The sequence below is a fragment of the Colletotrichum spaethianum genome (assembly GCF_022836535.1).
Source record: "Colletotrichum spaethianum MAFF 239500 DNA, contig06, whole genome shotgun sequence".
Taxonomy (NCBI): Eukaryota; Fungi; Ascomycota; class Sordariomycetes; order Glomerellales; family Glomerellaceae; genus Colletotrichum; species Colletotrichum spaethianum.
The window spans coordinates 37,769-65,394 of record NW_026054776.1 but is presented as its reverse complement, the minus strand read 5'-3'; the positions used below and the strand labels follow the sequence as shown (position 1 = coordinate 65,394).

Here is a 27,626-nt window from a genome sequence, read left to right as displayed (position 1 = left end):
TTTGAAGAAAGGGGTACATGAAGACACTTCTTCGTGGGCCTGGTGACTAAAATCTTCGTTGGCACCACCTGAACAGAAAACACCCCCATCTGTGCTGGTTGCGTATAATCTGATTGACGTCCCACCCTTCAAAGACGCCCTGGGCACAGGGTATATGACGAAGGATCTCCCTGTCACAGCAGGTAGGATAACCGTTCTCGTCGTCGTATTACATACGAACTGGACGAAGAATCTCGCCGGCAACTCCCGGCATTACTTATCCGGAGACCCGGCGCCACTTGGGTTGTTTGAAAAGCGCTACGTTCTTGCGAGACAAGTGGACTTCAGGTCAGGGGTCAGGCAGTACAAAGTAGTATGGTTTGAGTAGAAATCAAGTCGGATGAGGAGTTCTTTGCCCCCGTACCCATAATGAGAGAGCTTAAACTTTGTGGGGCTCGCTGGACTGAGTACCTGTTCGTGCCACGAAGGCTCGTGGTCCTGGAATCTTCTTACTACTGACTTTAACAGCCCAGACAGCACTTCGATAATGATCTTGTCTGTCTACAAACAATGACTAAGAAGAATGGCTGAAAGCATCAGTAGAAGAGGGCAAACACTACCAGGATCATATCATCGCATGAAGCTGTGCAATACCGTTGGCCACACGCAGCAAAAGCAAAAGAAATTGCGAGTCGTTTCGACAAGTTTTTAGCAAGACAAGAGTACTTCTTCCAGTTAATGAGACCCCGCCAGAGCTACATTTACAACTAGATGACCTGAAACCGGTCCGATGGCTGATCCAGTGAGCTTCGTGGGACGCGGTGCCTTTGTATGTGTAACAGAAACCTTGATAGGGCCTTAGGTGCGTCGCCTAGAAAGAACATAGGCTGGTCTTCATCTCTGATCGGTATCTTCGCCGGTAGATGAAAGATGCGCCTCGTTTATTCACGCTGTTGCCTTGCGTGGTTGCAGGGTGCATCCCAATCGAGGTCCTGAGTGCGTCGGAACGACCGAATAGGGGTAGGTTAGCAGAGTGGTAATGGCGTTTTCAAATCAGATGCTGCATGGAGCTTTGTTACCAATCCAACATTTTACCTAATGGAAGAAGTCTATCTTTATCTAAACCATATTCTAAAGCGTTTTACACGGATATGATGAATTGTGCACACCGAAATCTACTAATAGTGCCAACATCGCAAGTCCATTGTGTGGCAATCTTACACGCCGATGCTAGCCATTGACGATTGAAACTCACTCGCGGCTGATTAGAGTTCTTAACAGGCTCAGATTGCAAAATGGAGCTGCTATCTCTGTGGAATGTTGGGATTCCATGACCCTAAATAGGCATTTAAACGTACCGGTCGGCACGAACAGTCGCTGAACTACGCGCGGAACCCCCAGCCGAGAATCACTCTCATCTGGGCTTGAGGCAAGGGAATCAGAGTTCCACCAGCACAAACAGCTACCAGGCTCCCAGAATTTGAGATCAACCTTGAGAGTGGTCCAGGCTGATCACTGCACGCGTGCCTTTTCGCTGTAAGATGTGTGGTATACCTTGTCTCGAGAATACTCGACCTGGTATCCTGCCCGTCACTTGTCTGAATGACGGGACCTCGGCGACACTAACCAGATGATTGTCAGTTATTCATCTGTCAATGTATTATTAGCCATGTTTAAGACCCGATTGGCACTTACGTAAAGAGGCTTGCCAACTTCCAGACTAATAAGCTCTACCGAACCACTGGGTCATCTCTACCATGGTCCCCCTTTTCGAGTAAAAAATGCTGCTGCCTTGTGCGGAGACGGTACAGAATGTTGCTGCCTTGAGTGGGGGATGGCGACAATAAGGTCGCGGGCCAACAAGCGTTCTTTACTCGAGGCGAGGCTTGCTGCATTGGGGCTGGAGCAGAAACCGTCAACTAGTCAATCAAATGGGTGTGGCCCAAAATGTCACGCTGGGATCACTTAGTGCACCATGGCCTCGCATTCTCTTACATGGTCACTCTTATTCTCTGCCCTGCCAACTACGCCGCATTATGTCGGATTCAAATTATGACATGTAATTTCGTAGAGAGATACAAGTCTCCAAGAACTGTAGTCGCCCGAACGACTACTACCTGGACATAACTAGGAGAAACAACAATAGACTTGCGAAATAGATGCCATTCTTCTCTCGGGGATTGAGATGGATCTATGTATTTAATTGAGAAACTGGACCTGTATCTGTGATTCGTCCAGGCAGAACAAACTAATGGCGCGTAGAGACTCCAGCTCGGCCCTTACGGCCCCCGGGGTAGCTCCCTCTCGGTATCCCGCCCGGAAACGCCTTAAACTGTTGCCTAGTTCTCTGGTCCCACACTGATCTTGCCGCAGGATTTTGTCTTTACGAACCACTATTTTCCTCCACAAGCGCGCTTCTCCCGTTCCATCATGGTACACGTGCGCATATGCGTAGGGGGGTTACATGAGCATAGTAGTGCCATTAAGTTAAGGGGTTTCAGTTGGACCATCGGTAGGTACCGAGAAGTGGCGGAGTTGTCAAAACTATACGTAGACAATACGATGTCGTGGTAGCCAATTTGGGGCCCAAATGCATGATAGAGATGGCCTCGGCTGTAAAAGACGTAGAGCAGGTTCCGGATGGGGCAGGCCGGCAGTGTGTCAAACATAATGCCTCGCGCCTCTGTTAGTCCAATTTCGAAAAACGAGGATGTACGTCGTGACAAGAGTAGTCGAGTCAGGCAATCGAACCAGTTTGTTGGGAGTGCAGTCTGGGAATAGCTTGCATCAACGTGGGATAGGGACACCGCTCTCGAAGTGTCAAGTGATGTAGTGCTCTCGTGGCCCACGGAGAATCTATAGCATTGCATTAGTATATCAGCCATACAAACATCATATCTAAAGTGATGCCATTTGGAAATCATCTTCTGTTGATTTGTTTCTCATTCTTTATCATCATTCTACTTGTTCCTTCATCGTGGATTCAATCGTTCACACTTCTCTCTCTTACGCTTGGCCTATCCCTCCTTTTGATACCCCCTCGTTCTCATTGCTAAGATACCATTCCTTGTTGACTCGAACACCGTCGTTCACTTTGTCACACAAATCTCTTTGCATTTCTGCCCATTCAAAGACACCCATTCGACGGCCCCTTTTTATCATTTCTCCTTCTCAAACTATTCCACGACGCCTAGGAAGAAACGATACTACTATTCAGCACAACTGTTCTCTAACCGATGCTTTTGTCGTTTTAACAGCTTTCAATCTTCAAAATGGTTGTCATCCCGGGCAAAGTCGTAATTAAGATCTCCGCTGTCGTCGTGGTGACTTTAACGGCCGCTTTGGTGTTTCATCAACTCAGCTACACAAACGACTTTACCCTCTCGAACCATTCAATCGAAGTCATCAGCCTGTGTGCCACTTCGGAGACAAATTCAAACCCCCCCGCGAGCCCCTCGACTTATCGATACCGCAAGAACCGATACCAAAAACCGTACACCAGATTTGGAAGAACTCCGACGTCAGCACATATCCAGTACTAGCTTCTCACGAGACATGGAAGCAGAACTTGAAGCCTCTCAACTACACCGTCAAACTCTGGACCGACGATGACGTCCTGAAACTTATCAAAACCAACTACACTTGGCTACTATCAACATACGAGGGATACTCCCAGAACATTCAACGAGCGGACGTAGCAAGACTGGTTGTAGTTCATGCCGAGGGAGGCATATACGCAGACCTCGACGTGTATCCGAGATCGACAGAAGAGATGGCCTGTCTTCAAAACCTCGGTCTTCAAGCCATCTTTGCTCCCACTTCAGGGACTGCCGGTTTGAGTAACCACTTCTTCATGGCCCAGCGCCGATCGCCCTTTCTTGAATGGGCTTTACAAGAAGCCAAGCGCCGCGGCGGCTCGACATCGAGACGGATTCTCCTCCCATATCTCCGAGTCTTCTGGTCCACGGGGCCGATTATGGTCACGCATGCTTTTCGGCAGTACGCGTGGATGTATAGTAAAGCACACCATGGTTTAGCATTGCTGGGGGAGGGATATGCAAAGAAGGTATTTGGACACGCAGCTGGACGGTCATGGCACGGATCAGATGGTCAATTCCTGAACTATGTTTCGGATCATCTAGAAGTCGTGCTATTCTGGACCGCCGTACTTTTGTCTGTAGTTGCGTTGATGATTACGCTGTTTGTCAAACGGTGCCGTGCAAAATCCATGGATTTGTTCACGGGCTGCGGATCAAGGTTCAGGAGCAAGGAGTCGTACATAGAAGTCTAAACAATCTGACCATAAACCTGTGTCAGTTTAAGGATGGTTACACCAAGTCTTTGAGTCCCTTCCATTCTAAATCTTGATTCTGTATTATGTGATGACCGTCTGCCAAAACACCATAGGAAAACTCTGTTACTCCAACCGACGATTGAGACAGACACCCACGTCAAACAGTGGGACCAAACCCCCAAGGAAAATCGGGCCCATCACTAACGCCAGATAAAACCCAATAACCAGGCCCCTGCACCCGTTTTGCCGAGCCTGGTAGCTTCGGTGGATACGGATATGTGCTCACAGACGTCGTGTTCAAGCTATACTCTCCAGACTGCGAGCGCCAAATCTGGCCAGGATAGCAGTCCAGTGGTCCATATTCCGCTTTTATTCTTTTCACCTTTTTTTCCATTAGACGATCGAAAATGCTGACGGGTAAAGCAAGTGAAAACGAGTCCAAATTCGGAAACAATCGAAGCATGTTGTCGATGGGCCTCAGGAGCGTCTCTTCCGCATCAATACCATCGCCGACATACTTTGTAGTATGCAACGAAAGATATAGGAAACGGAGGCCGGTGAGGTGCTCAGGTAGTAGTCTGAACAAAAAAAGTTCTTCGTCGACCTTGGGGTTGTCGTTATCGGCGCTCCGGCGAGGGAACAGGAGCGGCCAGCGGATCTCAAGAGAACTGATGGTTGAAAGTCGTTGCTTCGGGAATAGCCACTTCATGTGCGAAATCATAAACTCGTTGGACATGGAGATCGTATTAGTTGTGTACAGCACGTCAATGCCTTCGACATATCTTTACTTTCGTCAGTAACATCATCGTCGACGCAGAAAAAAATATCAACGTACGCTTGCCTGGACGCTAGGAGCCAGCCCATTACGCCGACGAAGCACTTCGAAGGTTGATCACCAGGCCACAAGTCACAACAGTCTGCCTCGCCTAAGCGGCACCTATCATTTTGAGGGCGAGGAGGGATCACAGCTCCATCCTCCGTTCGGTGTCGCGAACCTGGGGGCACTGCATGGCAGACGCAGCTCCACCACCGCCATGCTGTTGGCTTACTACGGTCGATCTTTAAGACCTTCTCATGACGGAAGGCATTACTTTGTGCACACGAGACGTTGTCTGTGTCGATTGTCGAGACCCCACAGTGATTCGGCGGGGGGCTTTTGCGGCTTGCAGGGACGGACGGGTGGCAGAATGTAAGGTCTACATGCAAGATACGATCGCCAAAGGCCAGTACCAGTACTTTCCTCCGCAGGTCATAAGGGAGTCGCTGGAAAAACTGGGAGCGATGGGTAGCGAATGCTGCAGGATCTTTCAGCGAGTCCTGAGACGGAGACGGCGTGAGGGTGAGAGGCCGCGGAGACGGTAGATAGGGAGGAGGACATATAGTTGGTGGCGGCGCCTGGTTCTTCCCGTCGGGTTTTAAGCTGAGTAGTTTGAGGAGTGACGACTTCATGATCAAGCAGTTGAAGACAATAACGTAATGATTTACGGAATTTTGAGTTGTATGCGCCTCGTCAAAAAATGCTAGAACTGAAACATCTTAAATACTGGAAGACGGCGACAAAATCGAGCTGCATCGTGAGACCACATGAGGGGCGAGGAATCCACTAGTCAGCTTTGCGGGCGCATCTTCGAGGGCACAGCTTTGAGGGCGCAATAAGTGCTGTGCGTTGTTGCCGATGATGCACCTCTGTGGCAATTATCACAAAACCAATAAGCGATACGGAGGTAATGAGGGGGCAATAAACCCGAACTCCCGACATGCAGCTCAGCAGAGCTGCGGCTGCTTGCACGAAAGAATTGCTTGCTTATGCAGATCCCGTGGTGACTGGTGTCGGGTCTGCTGAGTCGGCACCGAGTAGCTGCAATGGGTTTGTGGAACGAGCACCAATGAGTTGTCATTATTGTATTATGTGTATGATTAGTCTATTGAACGCTTCGTCGGCCGCCTAGTCAGCCTGACCCAAAAATCCTTAGCAACGAAGAAAATGGCGCTGAGGGTTTTGATGGGCCTTTCAGGATTCATAACAGTGAAGTCATATCTTCTTAGGAGCTGGATTCTGTCACTTTTGAGCATCTACCAATGGACCCAAGGTACTCACCTCCACAAAGACCTTGTTGAGCTCCATCATGGCAATCGACTTGCCAAGGCACGAATACTTGCCGTGGCCGAAATGCGTATCGAGAGCAGCATTCATCTCTTTGAGTTCATCTTTGTCCGCAGAGAGCCATCGCTCCGGCCGGAAAACATCGGCGTCGGGGCCCCAGACCAACAGCGAGCGTCCGACACCGAAGAAATTATGTCCTATCTGCGTACCACCAGGGACGAAATAGCCGTTGAGCATGTCACCGTTCTGCGGCGCTTGCTTGAAGCCAAGACCCGTGACTGGAGGGTAGAAGCGCAACCCTTCGCGGATGACGGCCTGAAGATAAGGAAGCTTCAGGGCTTCGGCGTTGGTGATTGGGGTACTAATCGTACTGGCCGCGATGGCCTCGTCGATTTCCTTCTGGAGTCGGCGATATGCGACGGGATTGTTGATTAAGCAAAGCAGCGTCATGCGCATGGCTTGTGCTGCTGAGTTTGTGCCGGCAATCCTAGACACAACAATGAATGGCTTGCTCGAGAGTTGTGATACTCATTGAAGACTTACATATGGATGTAGACAAGCTGTATGAGCTCATCCCGATCGAGCCCCTGGTTAATAAAGGCTTGCATCATGTCCTTTTGCGGCTTGGCCCCCGGTTGGAGCCTCATCTCGGCGTAGTTTTTGGCGAAGCTGCGCGCGTTGTGTTAGTGTCCCCTCCGATCATTAATTTGATCAGTGATTGAGAGCTGCACTGAGAACCACTCACCCCATCAAACGGCCGAAGCCAACTTGGTCGCCTTCTTTTGGCAGCATCAAACGAAAAGGCCACTTGTGAACGAGCCGGCCCAACCAAGGAAGTACCGAGACGATGTTCATCACGGGCAGAGACGACTCGTTGATCTCGATGTACCGAAACAAGTCCCGGTCCTCGGCCAGGAACCCGAAAGCGCCACCAAAGGAAACGTCGCCGATGGCATCGAGGGCAAAGAACTGCGTCTTCTCGGCGAGGTCCAGCGGTCGAAAGTCCGAGTCTGTGGAAACGTAATGCTGGTCTATGAGGCGGATGAAGTTCATGAGTTGGCGGTCGATGCCAATCTCGAAGCCAAAGCCTTCATTCTCTTTGGCGGCATACTAAAAATGTTAATGATCAGCTAACCGAACGAAATGACTGCGCCTGTGGCGCGCCTCCAGCCGTGTCGAGAATTGGCGAAAGACGTATTGTCGACAATGGAAAGAACATGACTTACGGCCGGGGCCATTCGCGCCCTCATGGCCTTGTGCTCGCTCTCGTCCCGCATTGAGACGACATTGTCAACGCCCGGTGTGATTCGGCCGGAATCGTAAAAGTCGCCCTTGGTGTACGGCGAGCGTACGCCCGACATCTTGCGCAGCGAGTCGGGGTCTGTGCAAAGGAGTTCATTGGGACCTATCCGTGCGAGCGGCCCTGCAGCGATGATCAAAAATTAGCGTCCTTATCTCCCCAATTCTGCGGGGTGTTATGGTAGTGTTGCAGTGAGTGAACCAACGGACATGGTGGACGGTGCATCCATGAACCCAGAGATGACGGTCTTGACCAAGCAAGAGTACATGACACACAGGCTGTGTGATATGTCGAGAGTAACTTACCATATGTCCTGGCAACGTCGTTCAGGTGCTCGTGGTATGTGCCTCCGATGGCCTTCTTCAGCTGCCACAAGACTGAGACAGAGGCAACAAATGGCCCGGGGATTTTACGCAGTCGGTACCACGACCGGAACTCCCACACGAAGAACGCGGCGACGGCGACCAAGCCGACCAGCTTGACCAGCAGCAAGCCCGATGCATTCGAACATGAAGCGGAGCCGGGTCCGCCGGTTGCCTCTGCGAAAGAGTGCACCCCTGTCATCTCTTCCGATCGTTCGTTGCTCCCCTTGATGGACCCTCTCGTCTCGTCCCGTTCCGTTCCAACAGGCCCAACAGCTTCTCGAGAAGCTCTTCGATTCGCCCGTTGGTCCTGGCTGCGCCGCTCGCTCGCGCGCTTGGCTCACGAGTGTGGAACGTCGCACAGGGTTCAGCGACACGAGGGACGCAGGGAAAGCGGTAGTCGTTGTATGCTGTCAATAGCGCATGTCTGGGTCGCTTGTCGCTCGTTGCTTCGCTCGCTCTGGTGTTGTCGCCTGCTTCTCGTCGCCAATTTGATCTCGCCTTCAATAACCACCTGGCCGTATGGCTTGTCTCAGATAAAACTACGCACCGAATTTCCTATTCTCGGGGTGATTCCCATCTACGCTGTTCTGTTGTCCTGTCTTTGTTGGTTGGTGTTGGTTTGCCGTTCCCCTTCTGTCACTTCTCGTTCTTCGCGGACCCGACAGTTTGGTAACGAGGGGGTAAATGAGGCACAGCCGACAGCACGGTGCAGCAGCGCGACCTAGAGGAAATGTTCCAGGTCCGGAGCGTCGGGGTTAAAGGTTAAAAGAACGCAAGACAACCCCAAGCGTGGGCCTGTGAATTCGGTACTACAAGCAGAGGGGGCAGTAAGCGACAAGAGTGGAGGGAGCGAAAGATGGGCATTCGGGGGAACGGGCGTCACTTTATCGATGAATGCGACATTAGGTTTGCTACGTCCTCATGACCAGGAGGTGAAGAACCGGACGTAGCCCATGGCACGACTAAAAATAAGGAGGGTAAGCCGGGGACAAGCCTGGATCAAGCTGAGCACTCGCACTAAACGAAGACGCTAGGTCAAGTGGGTGAAAGATGGTAATGACAAGCTGGCGGCGCCCTAGGCTCTCTCTCCATCTCGACTCGAGCTGGTAGAGTGAGTGACTACTTGTACATTGGATCAAACAACAGGCCATGGAGCTGATTGGAGACATCTGGTGATTGGTGCAGTTCAGAGGCTTAAGAATGAGACGAGACGGTGGCTGGGCCGGCCTGTATGAGGTAGTGAGACTGCCCAAACGCCATAGTATGGACGAGTCCCAATACCGCACCTCTGTTCTGAGCTTCCGTGGCTCAATGTCTTTGTCCTCATTTCCATGTGTCTTGTCTTATTGTTTCTGCCCGGCAGGCCCACCTCCAGACCGAACACCTTCATCGGCCTAGATAGTCCTCACTATGGGCAATCGGGCTGCCTCGCATGCAGCAGGTGCACGTTGACAATGCGGGCTGCCGAATGGCCGCTGTCGATAACGCAATTCCGTCTCACCGGTTACTCCGTCTCATCCCATTCGGCGCCTCGGATTCTCCTTGGGTTCTAGTGCGTTACTCTTCGTCTCCAAATTCCCTGATCCGCGGCGCCAACCTTCAATGGCACCTAGGCATGTCGCGGAGGCCCCCTACTAGTTCGTCCCAGCCCTAGACCTGTTCCATGCCAGGTTGCATCGATGACTACGCTAGAACGACACCGGTCCATGCGGCCATGATGAATCCTTGAACGATACCAGCCTTCCAATCGCGGCGACTCGAGTGTGGTTTCTGGGTGACGGCCGTTCATTTGGACCCCACTTTGCCTCCCGCGTCTTCGCCGGCATCTCAAATTACGCCATTGAGTTTATGGGACCGTTACCCCCGCGGACTTTCGTGGCCCGATCATCTTTGCATTCGATGTTTGGCGACGGGGCGCGACGAACATGAGGGGACCCTCCCTCTCATTGGATAATTAGTCCTTGGTGAGCCTTCATCCCAACATTGTACAATAAGCATGTGGGCCGCATACAGAATCAATCCTTCACTCATAGGTTATCTATGATTAGCCGTCTTCATGAGAGGTAAACTAAGACGTGCCAGTCAGCAGGCCCAGGACACTGAGGAAATTGCCTTCTCACTTGCAAGGAGCAACCCCAAACGTAGACTGTTATGCTTTGCCACTGCGGCAGCATGGTTTCTATGCGCGACAACGTGAAGTGCTCATCCGCAACTAAGAGCAAATGAATTGGTTGGCGTTTAGAACAAACAACCTTGTGTGTTTTCGTCTAAGGAACATTGCAAATGTGTCAGAGACGAGGTATTCCTGTTTGCTGCCAAGTTGCAGATTTGACCGAACCTACAATTGAATCTTAACTGAACTTCTACTGATATCTGTTTAGGACTAAACAGATCTCACGATCGCAATTTACAAAGTACCAATCAAGACTGCCGTCAGCGCCTGAGAGCTTGGTGTCAAAATCTCTTCACAAAAGCAAGTGTTTGTCGGAGTGAGAATAGCCTACGAGGGTTGTTGCCCACTTCATCGAGTTGTCTCTTAATCTTCCATTTCTCTCGTTGGTTGAAACATCGCCATAGCCTCAATCCCGTGATGTTTGGCGACAAAAACGTCATCAAGTGGCAAAAGAATGGACGATCTGGGAATCGAACCCAGGACCTACCGCAGACTGAATCAAGAATGACTCCTATGCTAAGCGGTCATTATACCACTAAACCAATCGCCCACATGGATGATCTAGCCCGGACTTGAACCGGAGACCTTCAGTGTGTCTCAGGCGGGAGAGGCGAGGCTCCCGAGCTGTTAGACTGACGTGATAACCAACTACACCACCAGACCATGTTGTTTGATGACTCATCCTGAGTCGAGACAATACTTGATGGTCTGGTAGTGCGTGAATGTGTAGCGTGGAGAGCATCGTGAAGCGAGGGTGGGGTTGGAGCGGAACTCTTCCTGTGTTAGTCTTGTGGGACATGCAGGGTCTGAAATTGACGCATGTAACGCTTGTTTGGTTGACCCAGAGCCTCTCGAGATGTCTTGTCACATAGTTCAAATCTACTGCAGCAGTTTTGAAGTACTGATATCGTGGAATTCCCCTCCATTCTATGTTTTACTCCAATGTCTTGACACCTCGAATGTACAGACCCTCAACCACGCCAAACGGCCTCGATAATGACAAAGAATGACAGAGGATTCGCCTCAACACGCTGCAGTTCGTACCTCTCGTCCGCCTTCTTGAACAGTTGTCTCCACGCATCCACAGGTCTTTCCTTGGCACTGAATAGAGCCATCATTCTCAGGTCCGTCGAGGTACCCATCTGCTGGATGGATTTGGGTAGCGCGGCGGCAGCCGCTGCGTTCTCCTCAACATCGCCCTGCTTTCCGACGTAGTCGATGAACAGGACCTTCGCACCCGGGCGGAGAGCCGGTCTGAGGCCTTGAAGAATCTTGACGGATTCCGCATCGGGCCAATCGTGGAGGATCAGTTTGATCATGTACAGATCCGCCTGCAAGGGCTGCGGCTCAAAGAAGCTGTGCGGTTGGAAGGTAACACGACCCATGAGCTCTTCCGGAATGTTTTTGTCGAAAGAAGATTGGCAGTTGGGCAGGTCCTGTACCGTGATCTTGAGGTTGGGGAAATTCTTTGCCAGCACGAAACTATCGTGGCCCCCGGATCCGCCAAGCTAAGTAGGTATTAGTTTGCAACCATCTTGTTCATTGGCGTCTTGATACTCACATCGACAACGCTGAAGTCGCCGGCAGCTTTCCAATCGTAAGCATCGTTGACTAGTCCCTCCAGTCGGAAGATCTCTTTGATGTAGTTCATGAACTGCACAAAGTTCCTCTGGCGCCAACCCTTATTCTCGCCCTCGCCATCGTTTTCGAGCAGCTCCCAAGAGTTGTTGTACCCACCGCAGAGCGCGCCAGAGTGGTACAACGTGAACGCCGTTTCTCTCATGTCCTCTTTCAGCTCCTTCTTGCCACGCTGGAACTTCTCCAGCGCCGCATGCAAAACCGTCATCGGTGGGCCGGCGTCGTTCATGAGAGTCGCGACGAGGGCGCGTAGACCGGCGTTCTTCACCAGAGCAGCCGACCTAGCCGTGTGTTGCACGCGCGTGGTAAAGGGCTTGCCGGGCTCAGTTTCCTCGAAGATGCGCAAGGTGTAGGCGTGCTCAAGAACGCGGTGTACAACCTCCTCTGGCAGGTCGGTGTGCTTCGCAATGTCGGGGTAGGAGGCCGAGCCGTCTAGTGGCACAGCGGACCAGAAGTCGAAGTGGTTGAGGATGTTAAGCGTTGTGGCGTCTGGCATGCACTATGCAGTGTCAGAATGAAAACTCGACTTTTGAGTCGTCGTAGGAAGATGGGTAGCTCACGTTATGAGCATAGTTGAAAATACTCTCACTAGGCCCTGAAACCAGATAAGAGAGATCCGCCGCAGCGTCCAGCAACTTTTGCCGGAGCAGGAAAGCCTCTGAAGTGAGACCATCGTAGCTTGTCACGCTGTCTGCGGCAAACGTGGGCTGGGGAATCTTGTTGTCACCCAAAAAGCGAGTGAATTCGGCCGAGAGCTCGCTGATCTTGGCTGCGAGATCGTTGATAGAAGGCTGTGGCGTTGCCATTTTGGAGGACAAGAAAGAACTAAAAGGGGTATCTACGAAAGCAGAAGCAGACATTTCCACTGAGGTGCTGAGAAGTGCCATTTGACGCGAGGGCCTCGGGGGATGCAGTCCCTTTATTTACTCGCTGCCGTCTCCCTCCAGGGCCAGGGCTAGCCAGATCTCGCCAAGGAATCGGTACCTCATTCTTCGGTCTCCTGCCCTGAAGGGCTCTTGCTGCAGTTCCGTCTGGCGGCTAATTCGCCTTGCTTTGCTACCAAGCGTTAGGTAATTGAGCCGAGCAGATGCTGTAACGCTGCCACAGGAAGCTCGCGATGGCGGGATGGCGCAGTGGGGAATGCGACGCACACTGCAGATCTGATAAGATTATCTTATCCATCTGAATAGTTTCGTTCATAGGTCACCCCTCCTCGCCAAGCCGCTATAATAGAGGAAATCGGTACGAGCACCATCCGAATTACGAGCTGTACGAATCAAGTCTGCCACAGAGCACCGCGAGGGGTTCATTTCGGCTGCCATCCCGTCGGGAAGCTCCATTCGCTGCCCCAGTACCCTCTTATTGTGCTCCACGCGCGGTTGGTATTGCCTTGCATACTACCACCGTCTGCTTTGGGTACCGCCGAGGGGACGGAAACATCGGATGCTGGAAAGGAAAAAAAAGGAAAAAAGAGACCTCCGCATGTCTGCTAGGCCATTAAGTTTTACTAGTCTCCACAATCAAAAATAGCTTTAAGGCTATGAAATCAAGACACAAGGCGTCTTTCAGCTCTAAAATATTCCATAAGATTTCTCCCCTCCTTTGAGGCCCGAACCAGTGCTGGTGTTGCCTGTCTTTTGAGAAAGGGTAGAAGAAAAGCGGTGGTTTGATCATCTCGTCACCAGCGCGGGCATCAAAGTGGCTCGAGGCCAACCCGTCTTGGCGTCCTAATTAGGCATGCTGAAGTCGATTATGCTGCTGGTTGATAGCTTGCGATAGGCTAGGGTTGAGGTATTTTCTGCAAGGCTTGCGCTGTAACGTGCATGTTGCCCACTACACTGATCATGTGCGATGATGTAGGCATGGAACTCCCATGTTCTAACGAGATCACCCGGTTTTTCAGCAGTTTCCGCCTGACTAGTGTACTGTCTGCTGGTAACCACTCGGTCGCCGATAGGTCGGGAAGGCTTCCCCAAAGGGCCCTCCCCCGATGTAAGGTTACAGGCCTCCGGTTCTACGGAACCAGTGCTTGAATCCTAAATTGCCGAGCTGAACCATTGCATTGGAAGTCGCTCGTCTGAAAGTGAGAAAAAAGGTATTGATCTTTCAATTACACCACGAAAATGTGCTTGTTCAAGCCAGATTTGAGTTCGAAAGACCAAAGTGCTATTCCACCACGGATGTAACTATTAATTCTCTGCTACAGTCCTTCTCGGTGTTCTTGGCACCACCATAAATCTTGTATTCCACCTCCCCATTGTAGCTGCTGACTGGGTGGGTTGTCCTTATTGCTATGCAAAGACTAATGATATGGTGCTGTATGGATCCAACGTTGGGCAGGCTTCACCCTCGGAGCGAACGAGTTCAGATGTGAAGACTTTATGATGTATTTCGCCCCTTGAGCATGCTCCGCCATAGCAGTTGAAGGTGCAGTGTTCATTTCATCCACTCGGCTCAGAAACACGGAGGTCGGGCCAATGTAGGTTGCCGTTTGCCCATTCTGCAATGAATACCGAAGATATGTCGCTTTTTCCTTGATACCGTCCAATCAATTGTGTGCCTGGCATATCGGGCGGATCACCATGTCAGTCGACACCAACGCTTCTTTGTCGTCCAACAATCAGCAAGCCTGAAGCTCTGGAAGTAATCCACCATGGGGGGTTCTCGTCCCATGAAAAGAAACGCTTGTCGAACGTCGGGCGTTGGCCAATTGAAGCGGGACTTTTTTTTTCAACAGTTGGTGAGAATGGTTCAATCCGAAAAGGGGCCAGAGCTTAGCTATCTACCCTGTCATGACGTCGTGGTATGTGGACTTGTGTTCTGTTCAATACGAATATGGACTCGCTTCCCTCCCATAACCTCACTGTGAGGTAAGTTCGAAATCGTTGTTGCGAATGCTGTCAAGCCGTTCATGAATAATATGGATAATGGGTAGTGTTACCGACTTGGCCCCCTGAATAATAGTTTTCGTATTTTGGTCAAGTGAGACCAGCCCATATCTTCCTGGTCCACTGCCCTAAGGATTGCGTTCATTATGGACAATCAAGTCTTAGGATTGAGAAGGTGATGATATGCCCTGGACGCGTTTCCGTTGTCATGCTCGGCCAACTGCGCCATGGAATGCGCGACTGGAGAGTGGCTGACAACCCAGACGAATGCCATGGGCGAAAGACACCGGCAACCAAGAACAAGGTGACTTCGTATATGCCTAGTCAAGACATACGTATTACTCAACTTTCTACATAACTAAGCCGAAACCTGACGTTCGATTCTCAGCTCGGCGGGGTTGCTGTTCATAGCCAATCGCCGTATCCACCACCTTCGGCGGCGATCACTCATACCTGGTCATCTTTGACTATGAAGATTGGCAGTTGGATGTGGAATTAGCTATGGAGACGCTGCAAAACAATGTCTACGTGTCGGTAATGATACCCTTCGCCTTGTTTGGAGGACCCCCGGAGGTTACTAAGCTGCTATCGACATCTGTATCAATTTCCGTGTGTATATGCTCAGCACATAGTGACTTTTCTTGGCAATACAGTAGCGTTCCCAGTTTAACAAGGATTGGTTTGGGTTGCCTCTCAGTTGGCTGATTGTCATTGAACCTTGCCAGATGGAGTCCAAATAGATGCAAAGCGGCTTTGTAATGCCTTCCTCACGAGCAGCAGAATTTCCGCATAATCAGTGGTTGGAAGAGACTGGCCCATGGCGACGTGTTGTGTACAAGAAGTTGTATCATGAAAGATTTATTAGCGGTGAGTATACATTTAGTTATTCGAATGGGCCCCCCTGGCAACTTTCGACATCGCGAAACCGTTGAAGGTTGTGCAGCCCCAATCTTTTCAACCTTTCCGGACGTTGTCTCGGGATAGTTGATTATGTGTTTAGAAGATCTACTCCTCCTCCTCATCTTCGACATCCGCCAGCTGGGGGGCGGCGATATCACGCTTGAAGACATCCTCCTCCTCCTCATCTTCGACATCCGCCAGCTGGGTGGCGGCGACATCACGCTTGAAAACATCCTCCTCCTCCTCATCTTCGACATCCGCCAGCTGGGTGGCGGCGACATCACGCTTGAAAACATCTTCCTCCTCGTCTTCCTCGTCTTCGACATCCGCCAGCTGGGGGGCGGCGATATCGCGCTTGAAGACATCTTCCTCCTCGTCTTCCTCGTCTTGTGTAAGCTGGAGGTCGCGGTTCAAGAGGCCCTTGGCAGCCTCGGCATCCGCAGGGTTCTCATCGGCAAGGGCGGCAATTGCAGCGGTGAGCTCGTCCTTGCGAGCGACGATGCTGTCGAAGGGCGCGGCCATGGCCACGGCTACCAGGGTAGTGAGTGCAAGAGTGAAACGCATGTTGGCGGTATTGGCTTAGTTGCGTGAGTGATTGAACGTTGATATGTTGATTGGAATGAGCACAGCTCGGAAAAGAAATAATTGGGATTACTGAGTGGACCGGCACAAAAAGAGTTGGAGCACTGCAAAAGACGAATTCTACCCAGAGAGTCTGGAGATCAAGAAGGGACAGGCACGGGTATTTCAAGTTCCGCGACCAGAAGAGACCGGCTGGTTCGGAAAATTTAGTCTCCCTCGGAAGGATTCGAGGGGCTCTCCAAACGTGCTGGTGCCGTAAAGCCGGGATAGTCAAAATCGAACGGCACGCCGCTGACGTCTCTTGGCAACGTAAGCTCTATTTCTGTTATGAAACACAACTTTGTCTCGCCCGGACGAACGATTTTGGGCAAGTAGCTATTGCACTGGGATGGGTTCTTCTGGGAGACATCGCGGACGCGTTTCAGGTATCAGGTGAATCGTATGTCTCAATCGTCGTCGGGGGGGGGGGGGGGGGGCTTTAACAAGGGCCACGTTGTAGTCGGCAAATGGGATCAGAGACAATTCTTCCAAGGTGAACAAGGCTGACCAGTAGGATGGGGTTCCTTGACACGGAGCATAGGTGGGCTGGAGGATGAGAAAACATCGGGTGAGGCAATACTTGTCGGGAGTCTGAGGTGCCGCCCGTGCAGAGAGCCTCATATTTCATGCCGTGCTTGGACGGCAGTTGTAAGGGATGGTAGAGCTTGTCTTTCATTATTACATGATTCAGTCAACTCTCACTAAGCCTAGCAGCTTCGAGTACTCATGAATCGGAGACGACGTTTCTAGCCATTGTTTGAGCAGCGGCTGCTCTACCGTTACTGTGGTGGTAATTCTGACATTTGTAGTAGTGGATTCATGAAGATCATTAACTTCGCTCTTTTAAGAAAAGGTTATCCTGGCGGGAGATCAGTAATGCTACTGGGATTTCGTCGATCATCAAGATCAATCGCGAGAAACGTGGAAACTTCCTGATACGACTCAATGGCGGAGACTTTTACCGCGATTCCGCGATTCCCGCGCTATTGTTTCGTTTGGTGTCTGGGACGTCTGTTCCACTATCTGCATATGCAGCTAGGGTTGATACCCGTGGCCACAAAGCAATTGCTGCTTTTGAACTTTATTAGATGCTGTGCATAACTCGCAGGGACCGCGCTGCTAGACGCAACTATCTCTGTTCGGATGGGATGTTGCGTCCATGGGAGGAGGGTATACCGCAAGATTGGCGACAAGATCATTTAAAGTTCCTCGCGATTAACGGTAGTTTCCTGCATGCCCATTCTCGCTTGTTCCATCGAAGTCGGCTTGCTGCCAGAGGCTATTCGCAAATCCTCAAAACAGTCTTCTCTCTGGGCTGTGGCAAATTTGTATTGAGGCTTGTCAAAAACATATGCCCTTGATTACGGATACGCCTCACCCTAACGACGTAGGATCGATCCACTTGATAAGGATCCGATGTAATCTTCTTCATCCTGGTCCAATTGCATCAGCACGAGGGTTCCATCGAGCCAATGAATAGATAGAAGGTAACAGATTAAGCTGACTATGCCAGGTTGTTTTGATTCGTTTCCGTAGCCAGCTATCAACGCTTAAATCAACGACGGTGTTGTTGTATGACACATTGCTCATTTCCTCATCATCATCATCATCATTATCAAATGTCCTTTGACTTGGTTGCCAAGCGGTAGTCCATGCCTACTCTTACGCTTCCGAACCAAAGTGCCAACTTGTCCACGATAAGGTTCTTCCTCCCGTACCAAGGCCCCTGGTTGGTCACAACCGGCATCCGACCGTGCGCCCGTTTGAAGTAATTGGATGTAGCATCGACGCACGGCATTCTAGGTGAACTTTTCTTCTCTTCTTCCGATAAGACGGGCGTCGCAGATACAGCGCCAGTCTTCTCCATCTCCTTGATGACGCGGATAAAGAGTCGCGTTACAGTGTCGGCGCCAGGAGTCCAAGTTTGAGTGACGTAACCAATGATAGCCGCCGCGTTGGGCACTCCATCAAGCATGCATCCGCGCCAGCTATACTTCTCGCCGACCTTGACTGGGACGCCATCAACAGTGACTTCGGTACCACCAAAAAGCTGCACGTACAGGCCTGTCGCGGTCACGATGATGTCAGCCGGAAGGTGACGTCCAGACTTTGTAAGAATACCGTCCTTCGTAACAGTTTCGATGTGATCCGTGACAATTTCCGTGTTGGGCTGATGAAGAGTCTTAAAAACATCGCCATCGGGGCACATATTGAGACGCTGCTCAAAGGGGTTGTATTTGGGCTTGAAGTGAACGTCGACGGGGTAGTCCTTGGGTAGCCGGCGCTTGGCATCGGTTCTGAGGAACTGCTTCGCCAAGGTGGGAAAATTCAGAACAATCTGGATGAAAACCGTCTCTAACAGAAGATCTTTCAAAAGAATGAACCAATTGGCCAGGAACATGGGGAGGATCTTCTTAGCGGCCTTGTCCACTGACGACTCTGCAGCCAAGGCAAAGACGTAGGACGGACTGCGCTGAAGAATTGTGGTAAAGCCGGCGGTTTTGGCGATGTTAGGGAACAGCGTCATAGTCGTGGCGCCAGACCCGATGATGATGACGCGCTTTCCCGCATAGTCGAGATCTTCGGGCCACCATTGTGGGTGGATTGTCTTGCCCTCGAAGTTCTCGATACCAGGAATGTGCGTTTCGAGCGCCTTGTCGTACGAGTAGTATCCAGAGCATACGAAGAGGTATTTGGCCTTGAACTTTTTGTTCCCTTGAGGCGTCATGCACTCAAGAGTCCACCGTGCCTCGTCGCTGTCCCAGTTTGACGACAAGACCTTGTGTTGAAACCTAATATGCTCATCGAGGTGGTGTGTCTTGACCGCGTCTTCGATATAAGCGGCAATGGGCGCGCCTTCGATGATCTTCTTGTCGTGAGGCCAAGGATGCCATCCGAAGCCAAAGTTGGTCATGTTCGAGTCGGAGCGGAATCCGGGATACTTCCAGTAGGACCACGTGCCACCGACGACGTCACGCGCCTCCAGCACCGCGAAGGTGCTGCCAGGCAACTCGGATTTCACGCGGTAGGCGGCATTCACCCCGGAGATGCCTGCGCCGAGAATGAGAACATCGATCTCTTCAGCCATTGTGTATGTGGTTGATGTTCAGGTTGTTATTGGTGGTGATTCAATGATGAATAAGTTGTGCCGACAGCCACGATTTTATGTCCTGAGATTTTGGGCCCGGAGGAATTTTGTTGAGGCAAGGAGGCGTGCCGAGGTTCTCTTGATGGGACGTGCGCCCGTCGATCATATGGCTGGCTAGTGGAGGGATATCCTGAAGCGTCATGCGGGGGCTCGCATGCTTTGAAGTTTTATCGACCCGATCCAACCTCTCCTGAGCTTCGCTGTCCCTCCATCGATCATGCGAATGCGAACGGCAACGAAAGCCTCGGCTCCAGTTGACACCGAGACTGCACGTTCTGTGCGTCTATCGACCTATCGACATAGTCGTAACTTCTCGAAGGCTCTACCTGTATCTGTTCACCGCAACTCATCTTTGGACCATCGCCCGAACTCAGCCACCTTACCACTTAGCTTCCTCGGCCGAAGGCTTCCCCTAGCCTACTTAAATCGCATTCGTTCCGCAAGGTGGTTAAGCGCCATGTGTCACCGAACGCCACTGCTATAGCGTATGGACCATGTCGCAGATAACCAATTCGTCCGTGCCCAGCCACCTGAAGCCAGCTTTGAAGGCGTGCATGGTGCAATACGCACACACGTGCCAGACCTGGGAACGAAAAATGGTTGTAGTGTTTCCGACGCACATGCGTTGAAGCGACTTGATACTCATATTCATCCAGATCACAAGAATCCCAAGAACTCTCATTCAGACTCGGTAATCAGTCATAGTTTCTAGTTGAGCTTTCAGCTGAGGATCTGTATCCCGCTACTCTCTGACAACTACAAAGAAGTTTTCCGTCAAAGATAGGCTGAGGTTGATGATGGCCCTCGGTTATGATAGTATGATCATTTACTGCAAGGTGAATATGAGCGCACGGGATGCTGAGATACAGATCCGCAACTTGCCTGCCTAGGTAGAAACAAGATAACTGTCAGAGACTGGAGTCATACAGAGTAATGAGGTCGGCGATGGGCACAGGTAGGGGTGGGTATTGACTGTTATTCCAATCTGCCTTTTCCCCTAGGTCCGCCGCAGCTGCTCCTTATATGCCCCCCAGGTCCCCCCCTTAACCAAGCCCAGTTCCCCTGGCTATAACACTAATTCAGCGGCGTTGTGCTATCGCCTTTCTCTAACGTTGGTCTCAGTGGCTAACCTTTGTTGTCGGAGTCTGTGTTGGCCGCGTAGCTAGAATCCCTTTATAATCCCTTGACTATGTGCCGGTGCGGCCCCCAGCTACCCCGCCGACGGCCCCACTAGTGCCGCGCCGGTGCCCCCCCCCCCCCCCCTCTGGGCGCCTGACAATAACATTCAATGACGTTCCCAACCCGGCGTACCAAAAGTTATTTCAAGTGGCTCTTGTGAAGCAAATCGGTCTTACGGAAGAATCGCAAGCTTTCATTTGAGTCTAATGCTAACGCTAGACTCACTGATTCTCGGCCTGCAAAAGAAAAGCTGGGGACATGATTGGACAGCCAAAGAGTTTGCAAGAATCATAATGCTTACGGAGAGCAACATCTAATTCTTGACTATTGACCAGAATGGACGAGAAACATGGTAAAAACTTCTTCTAGACAGTTTCGTCGTCTATGACTCAAGTCATGAATGTAATATTGATAGATGGAAGCTTGACCAGCCAAACGCGGCTGAGTACTGTACCAAATACAAAATTACACATTTCATGTTCAGAGTTTGTAGGCTTCTTGACACGATTTGATAACAATTGCACGCCGTATTGTCAGTCAATCTTTGCACTTCATTGAACCTGTGTCACGCAAGTATCAATGCTACCTTATTCAGTAAAATTGTGATGTTGGAAATCTATCTATAGCCACGTTTTATACGTACTGGCTATCAGCCCAACTAGGAATAATTCTAGGAGTGGCTTTCTTCTCTTCTGATACATAACTTCAGCAACAAACACATATTTCGAAAGTACACAGAAAACAGGGAAAACTTTATTATTATTTTAGGTAGAACTCAAAAACATCTTACTAGGCTTGGGTCTTTTTCTGATGTGTATCTCACCAGCGTTCAAGTCCAGCGTAACCGGGGCTATCCCATCGGGTGTGGACTCACGTTAATGTTGCCAAGATGCGGAGACACCGAGCAGATTTACTGCTATCGTATTCCCGTCCAATAAAAAATTCGAGCAAGATGGTATTGGATAAATGATGGAAGAAATCAAAACGACGTGAGTCCGCACCCGATAGGATATCACCACATTTGTTGGTACAATCATTTGACTGCTTTCGATAGCTTGTCAATCCTAACTTTGTAAGAAGCCCAATTCTGATTTTTCATATCAATTTCTAAGATGCTTCGAGCTTCGTGGGGATGGAAAAAGTCCACAGCCGTACTAGTGGAAGCAGACAGCAGAGTAGCTCTCTTCGGAAGTACGGGCAGCAGATGACCATCTAGTGTTATATGCGGTATGTGACACAAGGTAGGCAAGCAGCTCAGGTTTACTCTTGATGGTGACGAGCCTTCTGTTATTTGTATTAAATTCACAACCTATCCAAAGTCATTTCTTTCGGCGGAGATCAAGAAATAAATCGCTCAGGCTTCCGATGTCCTCTAGCCGTCTATGCCGTCGTCCCCGAACGCTTAACGCCGACAGCATCATCTTACATAGGTACTTTCTTGCAGTGTCATCCGCTTCATCCGTATCACTGGATTGGGCCTTGATTACGTCGGGCAAGCGGGGTTTGTATCTTGGTTCTGCGGCGAAGCAATTGGCTTCCTATTGAAACTTTGTGTGGTCTCATCATCATCGGTGTCGAATCGGGTCTGGACCCGATGCCTGGGCGCCCCCATAACAGCAACGAGAAGACATGCATTCGTAAAGATTATGCCAAACGGGCAAGTTTATCCCAGTCGCGTGCTTGAATCAACGTTTGAATGACAAGATTCGACATTTAAATGCGGGGAAGTCGTCGAATCACGTACGCCAATGCGTGTGGTGTTGGCTCCGGTCCGGCGTGTTCGGGGATGGCTCGGAAATCGTGCAGCCAGCCAAGTCACCGGTCGGCGTATCGGTAGATGAGAGTAACCCGATACTCATAGCAATGATATAAATATTCTAACGCTCAGACTTATATAAATTGATAAATCCATCAAGGTTCTCAATCAACTGTCCGTCAATTAGCTTGAAACTCTGATTATTCAAACCACCATACCCGAATTCACCATGGCGCCTTCTCTCCATCCATTGATCGATAATGGCCTCACTAAGGGCGACCCCAACTTCGCGGGCGGCAAACTTCGCTGCCACTGCAAGACCAGGCCGGTAGAGGTCACACTTGGAGGCAACGTTGCCCACAACCACGCTTGCGGATGCTCCAAATGCTGGAAGCCCTCTGGCGCCCTCTTCTCCGTCGTTGGCGTCATCCCTAGAGATCAGGTCAGTGTGACCGCAAACGAGGAAAAGCTCCATATTATCGACAACTCGGCAGTCATTCTCCGAAATGCTTGCAAGGAGTGTGGGGTCCACATGTACGGCCGCATCGAGAAGCCTCACGCGTTCAAAGGCTTGGACTTTGTTCACGTAGAGCTGTCAGACCAAAAGGGATGGCAGGAGCCCCAATTTGCTGCTTTTGTGTCATCTATCATTGAACAAGGATTCCACCCTAACGGCATTGATGACGTGCGACGCAAGTTCAAATCTGTCGGGTTGGAGACGTATGACACCTTATCGCCTACATTGGTGGACCTTATTTCTACGTGGACGGCTCAGCAGACTGGCCGACTTCCTGCTAGGCTGTAGATAAGTGTGAGGGACAATACTGAGCAAGGCAACGGTATATTTTCGGGCGAAAAGTACAGGATAGCGACATTAATGTAGCGACGAAATTAAAGAATGAAGCGAGGCATGACCTCAATAACGGCCCAACTTCTCATTGGTATCATGTAACGTGGAGCCTTAAATTTATCATCGTGCATCGCACCTGCCACCATTGGCTAATTACAAAAGAGTAGGAGGCCACCATGTTTGTGGCGTCCACCGAGAGCTTTCGTTACATCCAATCCTGTATATCTTTGTATATATATACACATGTAGCTAGATATTTCAGGTTACAATGTAGGGGGAATTGATAGTCAAGACTAGGCTCATTATTGAGAGGTTTGAGGCTGTTGTGGCAACCAATAGAAGCGAAACCACAAAATCTTTCGAGTATCCATCCGCCTTCGGGAAATACCCATTTAGTCTAGATATCCAGTCCTCTCTTTTGCGTGAAACGATTATTTAATGTTCAATTTTAGAGCCATAACTCACACCATCGCACCATACTTCGAATCGGAGAGGGGAACCATAATCAAATATAAGATCTTTGGGTTGAATACTAGTTGCACCAGTAGGTAGCACACAGAACTACGGTCTATACCACAGCAGAGCAGTGAGTCTACCGTCGCATTTGAAAATCAAAAAAAGGATATTAAACCATTTGGTTGGTTTGTACTCTAATCAGACAGGAGCAGCTTTCCCAGCAGTAGGTCCAAAAGTCTGGCAACCCAGAAAATAGTACACCAGCACTGGTAAGTTTACAGCTGAGATAATACCTTAGACCAATGAGCTTTTTAGGAGTCACAACTAAGACTCAGTGTGTCTCGCCCAAAGCCGTTATCAGATACATGAAAAATAGATTTATAGGAGCGATTTCCATGGTTAAAGGAAGAAGAAGAAGAAGAAAAACTATCAAGAACGAGTGCCGCGGATCAACCGCACGTGCTGAATATCGGAGGATGAGGCACTTGTTCTGCTTGTGATTGCTGTAACCTTACATAGGTAATCAGCCACTATGCTTGGCGTTTGTGGAGTTAGTTTACATGACAAACGGCCCTCACCCTTGATTCCATCATTTCAGTGTTGAAAATTTCAGTCACACTCAGGGCTGACCGACGATGTGACATATAGGTTACGGGACGTGAACTCGAACATCGGTATCGCATGAGATATTTTTGGGGCAGCGGCGCCGGTCGTCTCTCTGTTGGTCATGTTGAACAATTGATACTTTTCGGTTGGTGTACGAAGTGAGATTCGCACCAACAACTGCTGTCACTCGTTTGGGTTCGTTTTGAGCATCCGGCTCTTTAACTGAATTAGGTGATTATAGTGCGTGGGACAGAGAGCCGAGTTTAGGAGGCAGCGTTCATTCTCATGTAGAAATAAAACCGATAACCCCCCTGGCTAATAACCACCGTCGCTTTTCGGTACCTTTTTGTCACAATAGAATCACATAAACAGTAAGCATTGAAACTGGTTTTACGGGCTGGTTTTTCCAGTTCTGTCCACAGACTTGAACTTTGTTAAGATTCCGTGCTTGCTAATGTTTCCAGCTTCACTTGTCACCACCTTTGTAGAACCTAGGTGAAAGCTTTCCCATGCACTCAGACGCAACGAGTCCACCATTTAACCCCTGTTATCCACGAAGAACTTACCTTTGCATTCCATACGTTTAAAACCTTTGGGAAGTTACAAGCTGCGGCCTTTGGATGACGCATTCTTGAACTAATAGGCCGGCAACTTATTGATGCACATGCTTTGGTGGTAGTAGGCAAAGATGGTCGTTTGAGGGTACGATTGGTATCTGAGGTGTTGGCCACCTGCAAGAGAGAGTACTACAGATGATCAATTAAGATCTTGAATCACGGATAAAAACACAAAAACCAAGTTTGTCCACATTATCTGCTGACTATTAACTCGATTCCATAACAGATGTTGTCTGATGGATTATCGGTTTGTATGCTTCAAGCAAAGGAGTACAAGCGAGTTATGTAATTATTGTACTAAAAATGGGGGCCATAAACACTAGACAGTCAAAGTTCAAGATCCAGGTGCTTGCGTTGAATATATATCATTATATGCATCTAATATACACTTTTCTAGCTGAGAGGTTGGCAAATAGTCTGCAAGACCAACGGCCGGGGAATCGTTTGACGCGGGAAATCATAATAACCAAATGAGGCTGCTGCTTCCGCCAGGAAGCGGGGGTGCAAAGCATGATTGCATTAAAACAGGATTAAACCTTCTCAGAAACCTGAGTGTGGGTAGCGTCATCGTGAGCCTCAGCGGTAGGCTGGTTGGAGCCAAGGAACTTGGTCTTCTTGAGAGAGTTGAGCTCATCCTCAACGAGGTCTAGGTGCTTGAAGCAGAACCAGAAGGCAACACCGCCGATGAAGGCAATGATGGCAACGGAGGCGTAGTTCCAGACCAAGAGGGGGTCCTCAGACAGAGGGGTCCAGGCCTGGCCAAGGGCGGAGGAGACAGCACTCATGGCCAAGTTGACGGACATGACGAGAGACTTCATGTTCTCCGGGGCCTTGGCGAAAGCGTACTCGTACGAGGTGACGTTGAGGAAGATCTCGGCAAGACCGATCAAGATGTAGGGGAGACACTGAGCCCAGACGTTGATGGGCGCAGGACCATCATCGCAGATGGTGGCGTGATCACCGCAAGGAGACATCTGGTAGATGTAGTGCTGCATGACGGCAGCGGCGATCATGGAAGCGGCAGCGAAAAAGAAACCAGTGGTCATACGCTTGATGGGGGTGAAGTTGAAGCCCATCTTGCGGAAACCGGGGTACACAAAGTGGTCCAGAAGAGGAATCATGATGATGATAGACAGAGGGTTGAGGTTCTGGATAACGTCGTTGGGGGCACCGCCGAGAACCATGGAACCGGCCTGCGAGGTCAGGTTGTTGGTCATCTGGTTGTAGGCGAGGAAGAAGACGGGCAAGAAGAGGAAGACCTTGCAGGCCTTCAGACCACGGCGAACTTCGTCGACCCAGGCGTCGTCGTAAGTCAACCAGCCGGGGCGCTCGGCAACGGGGACGTTGCTGGGCTTCGCGTGCTCCCAGTTCAGCTTAGTGTAACCGCCGGAGCGCTTAGCAGCGAAGCTAGACATGCGGAAGAACTTCTCAAGGACAGAGCCGGTGGGGGGAGTGAGGTGGTAGTTCTTCTTGTTCAGGAAGAGGACAACAGGGCAGATGGCGAAGAGAATGGTGGGCAGGAGGAAGGCGAGCCAGAAGCTGTGATATTTCTCGACGAAGACCATGGAGATCTGGCCGCCGGTGGCACCAACGTTGATGGCGAAGTAAAACCACAGGAAGATACGGGAGTTGGTAACAGCAGGGTCGACGATGACGCGCTCGCCCTTCCGAACCTCAACACGCATGCGGATATCTTTGTTCTGCTCAGCGAGCATGGGAGAGATGTTCGCTTTGAAGAGACCGGTACCGCAGCACAGGGTGAAGAGGCCAATGAAGAAGGGTGCGAAAGCGACCTTGCCCTTGGCGAGAACACTGGGGGCAGCGGAGATGACGAGAATAACGTGGGCGATGGTGGAAACAGCGATAGCAATGTGGATGACCTTGTAGCGACCAAGCTTGGAGTCTGCCAACCAACCACTATACATGCTGTCAGTTTACAATGTTGGCCAAATTATCAGGGGCGAAGAGGATCATACCCGAAGAGAGGAACAAGGTAAGCCCAGAACTGGTTTACCAGAGAAACACCCTGGGAGGCTCTCTGGCCCATACCCAGAGCACCGGCAGGAATGTCGGCGCCATAGGTAGCACCAGTCGTCGAGCCTGCAGGAAGGGGGCGCATGACGAAGTTGGTGTAAAGGACGGAGGAGCCATAGTAGGAGAAGCGCTCGCAAAGCTCAGCGAAGGCGATCGTGTAGATACCCCAATGGATAGGGCCCGAGACACGACGGAGGGTGTTGAGCTCCTCCTCAGTGGGCTTGTCCTCGTAGTCATCGTCGGACTTGGAGTCGTAGCCGTTGTTATCAACGCTGGGGGCGGCGGCAGCAGTCACGTCGAATGACCCGCGCGTCTCTTTTTCGGTGCCCTGGAGGGTGGCTGAGGGGACGTGGGCCTTGGCCAGGACCTCGTCCTGAAGACCTCCGGCGTTGCTCATGGTGAAGCGAGAGTAGAGTCCCCTGTCGATGGAAGGAAGCCAAAGAGTTTGAGTCGGTTTGGCACAGGAAGTCCCGTGTCGGGTTTTAACGAAAGACACGAGTTAACGAGTCTTTGACAGCAATTGACAAGTGGGTCGAACGAGGACCTGAGCTGTTGGCCGTTGGGAAAAGGCTGCTGATCGCGAGAGAGAAGGGAGGGGAGGCTTTCGGATGAATGAGCGACTCAAGACAGTTGTTTTATATTTCCAGCAGCGATAGTGGCAGGCCGCATCACGACTGCATTTGGCAGTTCGTAGGTATCCGCAGATACACAGACGGAC

At 50.5% G+C, this 27,626-nt stretch overlaps 6 protein-coding genes and 2 non-coding genes across 8 annotated transcripts; 1 reads left to right on the top strand and 7 right to left on the bottom strand.

Annotated features, from left to right (window-relative positions):
• Positions 1-6,305: 6,305 nt before the first annotated feature.
• On the bottom strand, positions 6,306-8,241 carry ColSpa_03041 (cytochrome P450 monooxygenase lolP1; the record flags this gene model as incomplete). Its single annotated transcript, XM_049269253.1, has 6 exons — positions 6,306-6,329; positions 6,372-6,864; positions 6,921-7,046; positions 7,123-7,487; positions 7,604-7,758; positions 7,983-8,241. 6 exons carry the CDS (start codon positions 8,239-8,241, stop codon positions 6,306-6,308), a joined length of 1,422 nt encoding a protein of 473 aa, XP_049125210.1.
• A 2,429-nt stretch (positions 8,242-10,670) lies between these two features.
• Positions 10,671-10,765, bottom strand: ColSpa_tRNA_082. The gene is made up of 2 exons: positions 10,730-10,765; positions 10,671-10,706 (listed from the first exon to the last, which is right to left on the bottom strand). It is a non-coding gene; the product is annotated as a tRNA-Ala (tRNA).
• A 7-nt stretch (positions 10,766-10,772) lies between these two features.
• On the bottom strand, positions 10,773-10,878 carry ColSpa_tRNA_081. Its single transcript has 2 exons — positions 10,841-10,878; positions 10,773-10,808 (listed from the first exon to the last, which is right to left on the bottom strand). It is a non-coding gene; the product is annotated as a tRNA-Val (tRNA).
• Positions 10,879-11,186: 308 nt separating this feature from the next.
• Positions 11,187-12,659, bottom strand: ColSpa_03040 (O-methyltransferase aurJ; the record flags this gene model as incomplete). The annotated part of the gene is made up of 3 exons (XM_049269252.1): positions 11,187-11,723; positions 11,777-12,352; positions 12,414-12,659. The coding sequence occupies 3 exons, from the start codon at positions 12,657-12,659 to the stop codon at positions 11,187-11,189; spliced, it is 1,359 nt and encodes a 452-aa protein (XP_049125209.1).
• Positions 12,660-15,746: 3,087 nt separating this feature from the next.
• On the bottom strand, positions 15,747-16,205 carry ColSpa_03039 (uncharacterized protein; the record flags this gene model as incomplete). The annotated part of the gene is made up of 1 exon (XM_049269251.1): positions 15,747-16,205. The coding sequence occupies one exon, from the start codon at positions 16,203-16,205 to the stop codon at positions 15,747-15,749; it is 459 nt and encodes a 152-aa protein (XP_049125208.1).
• Positions 16,206-17,877: 1,672 nt separating this feature from the next.
• Positions 17,878-19,350, bottom strand: ColSpa_03038 (FAD-containing monooxygenase EthA; the record flags this gene model as incomplete). The annotated part of the gene is made up of 1 exon (XM_049269250.1): positions 17,878-19,350. One exon carries the CDS (start codon positions 19,348-19,350, stop codon positions 17,878-17,880), a length of 1,473 nt encoding a protein of 490 aa, XP_049125207.1.
• A 3,224-nt stretch (positions 19,351-22,574) lies between these two features.
• On the top strand, positions 22,575-23,150 carry ColSpa_03037 (putative glycerol kinase; the record flags this gene model as incomplete). The annotated part of the gene is made up of 1 exon (XM_049269249.1): positions 22,575-23,150. One exon carries the CDS (start codon positions 22,575-22,577, stop codon positions 23,148-23,150), a length of 576 nt encoding a protein of 191 aa, XP_049125206.1.
• Positions 23,151-25,404: 2,254 nt separating this feature from the next.
• On the bottom strand, positions 25,405-27,305 carry ColSpa_03036 (putative peptide transporter ptr2; the record flags this gene model as incomplete). Its single annotated transcript, XM_049269248.1, has 2 exons — positions 25,405-26,800; positions 26,851-27,305. The coding sequence occupies 2 exons, from the start codon at positions 27,303-27,305 to the stop codon at positions 25,405-25,407; spliced, it is 1,851 nt and encodes a 616-aa protein (XP_049125205.1).
• Positions 27,306-27,626: the final 321 nt, after the last annotated feature.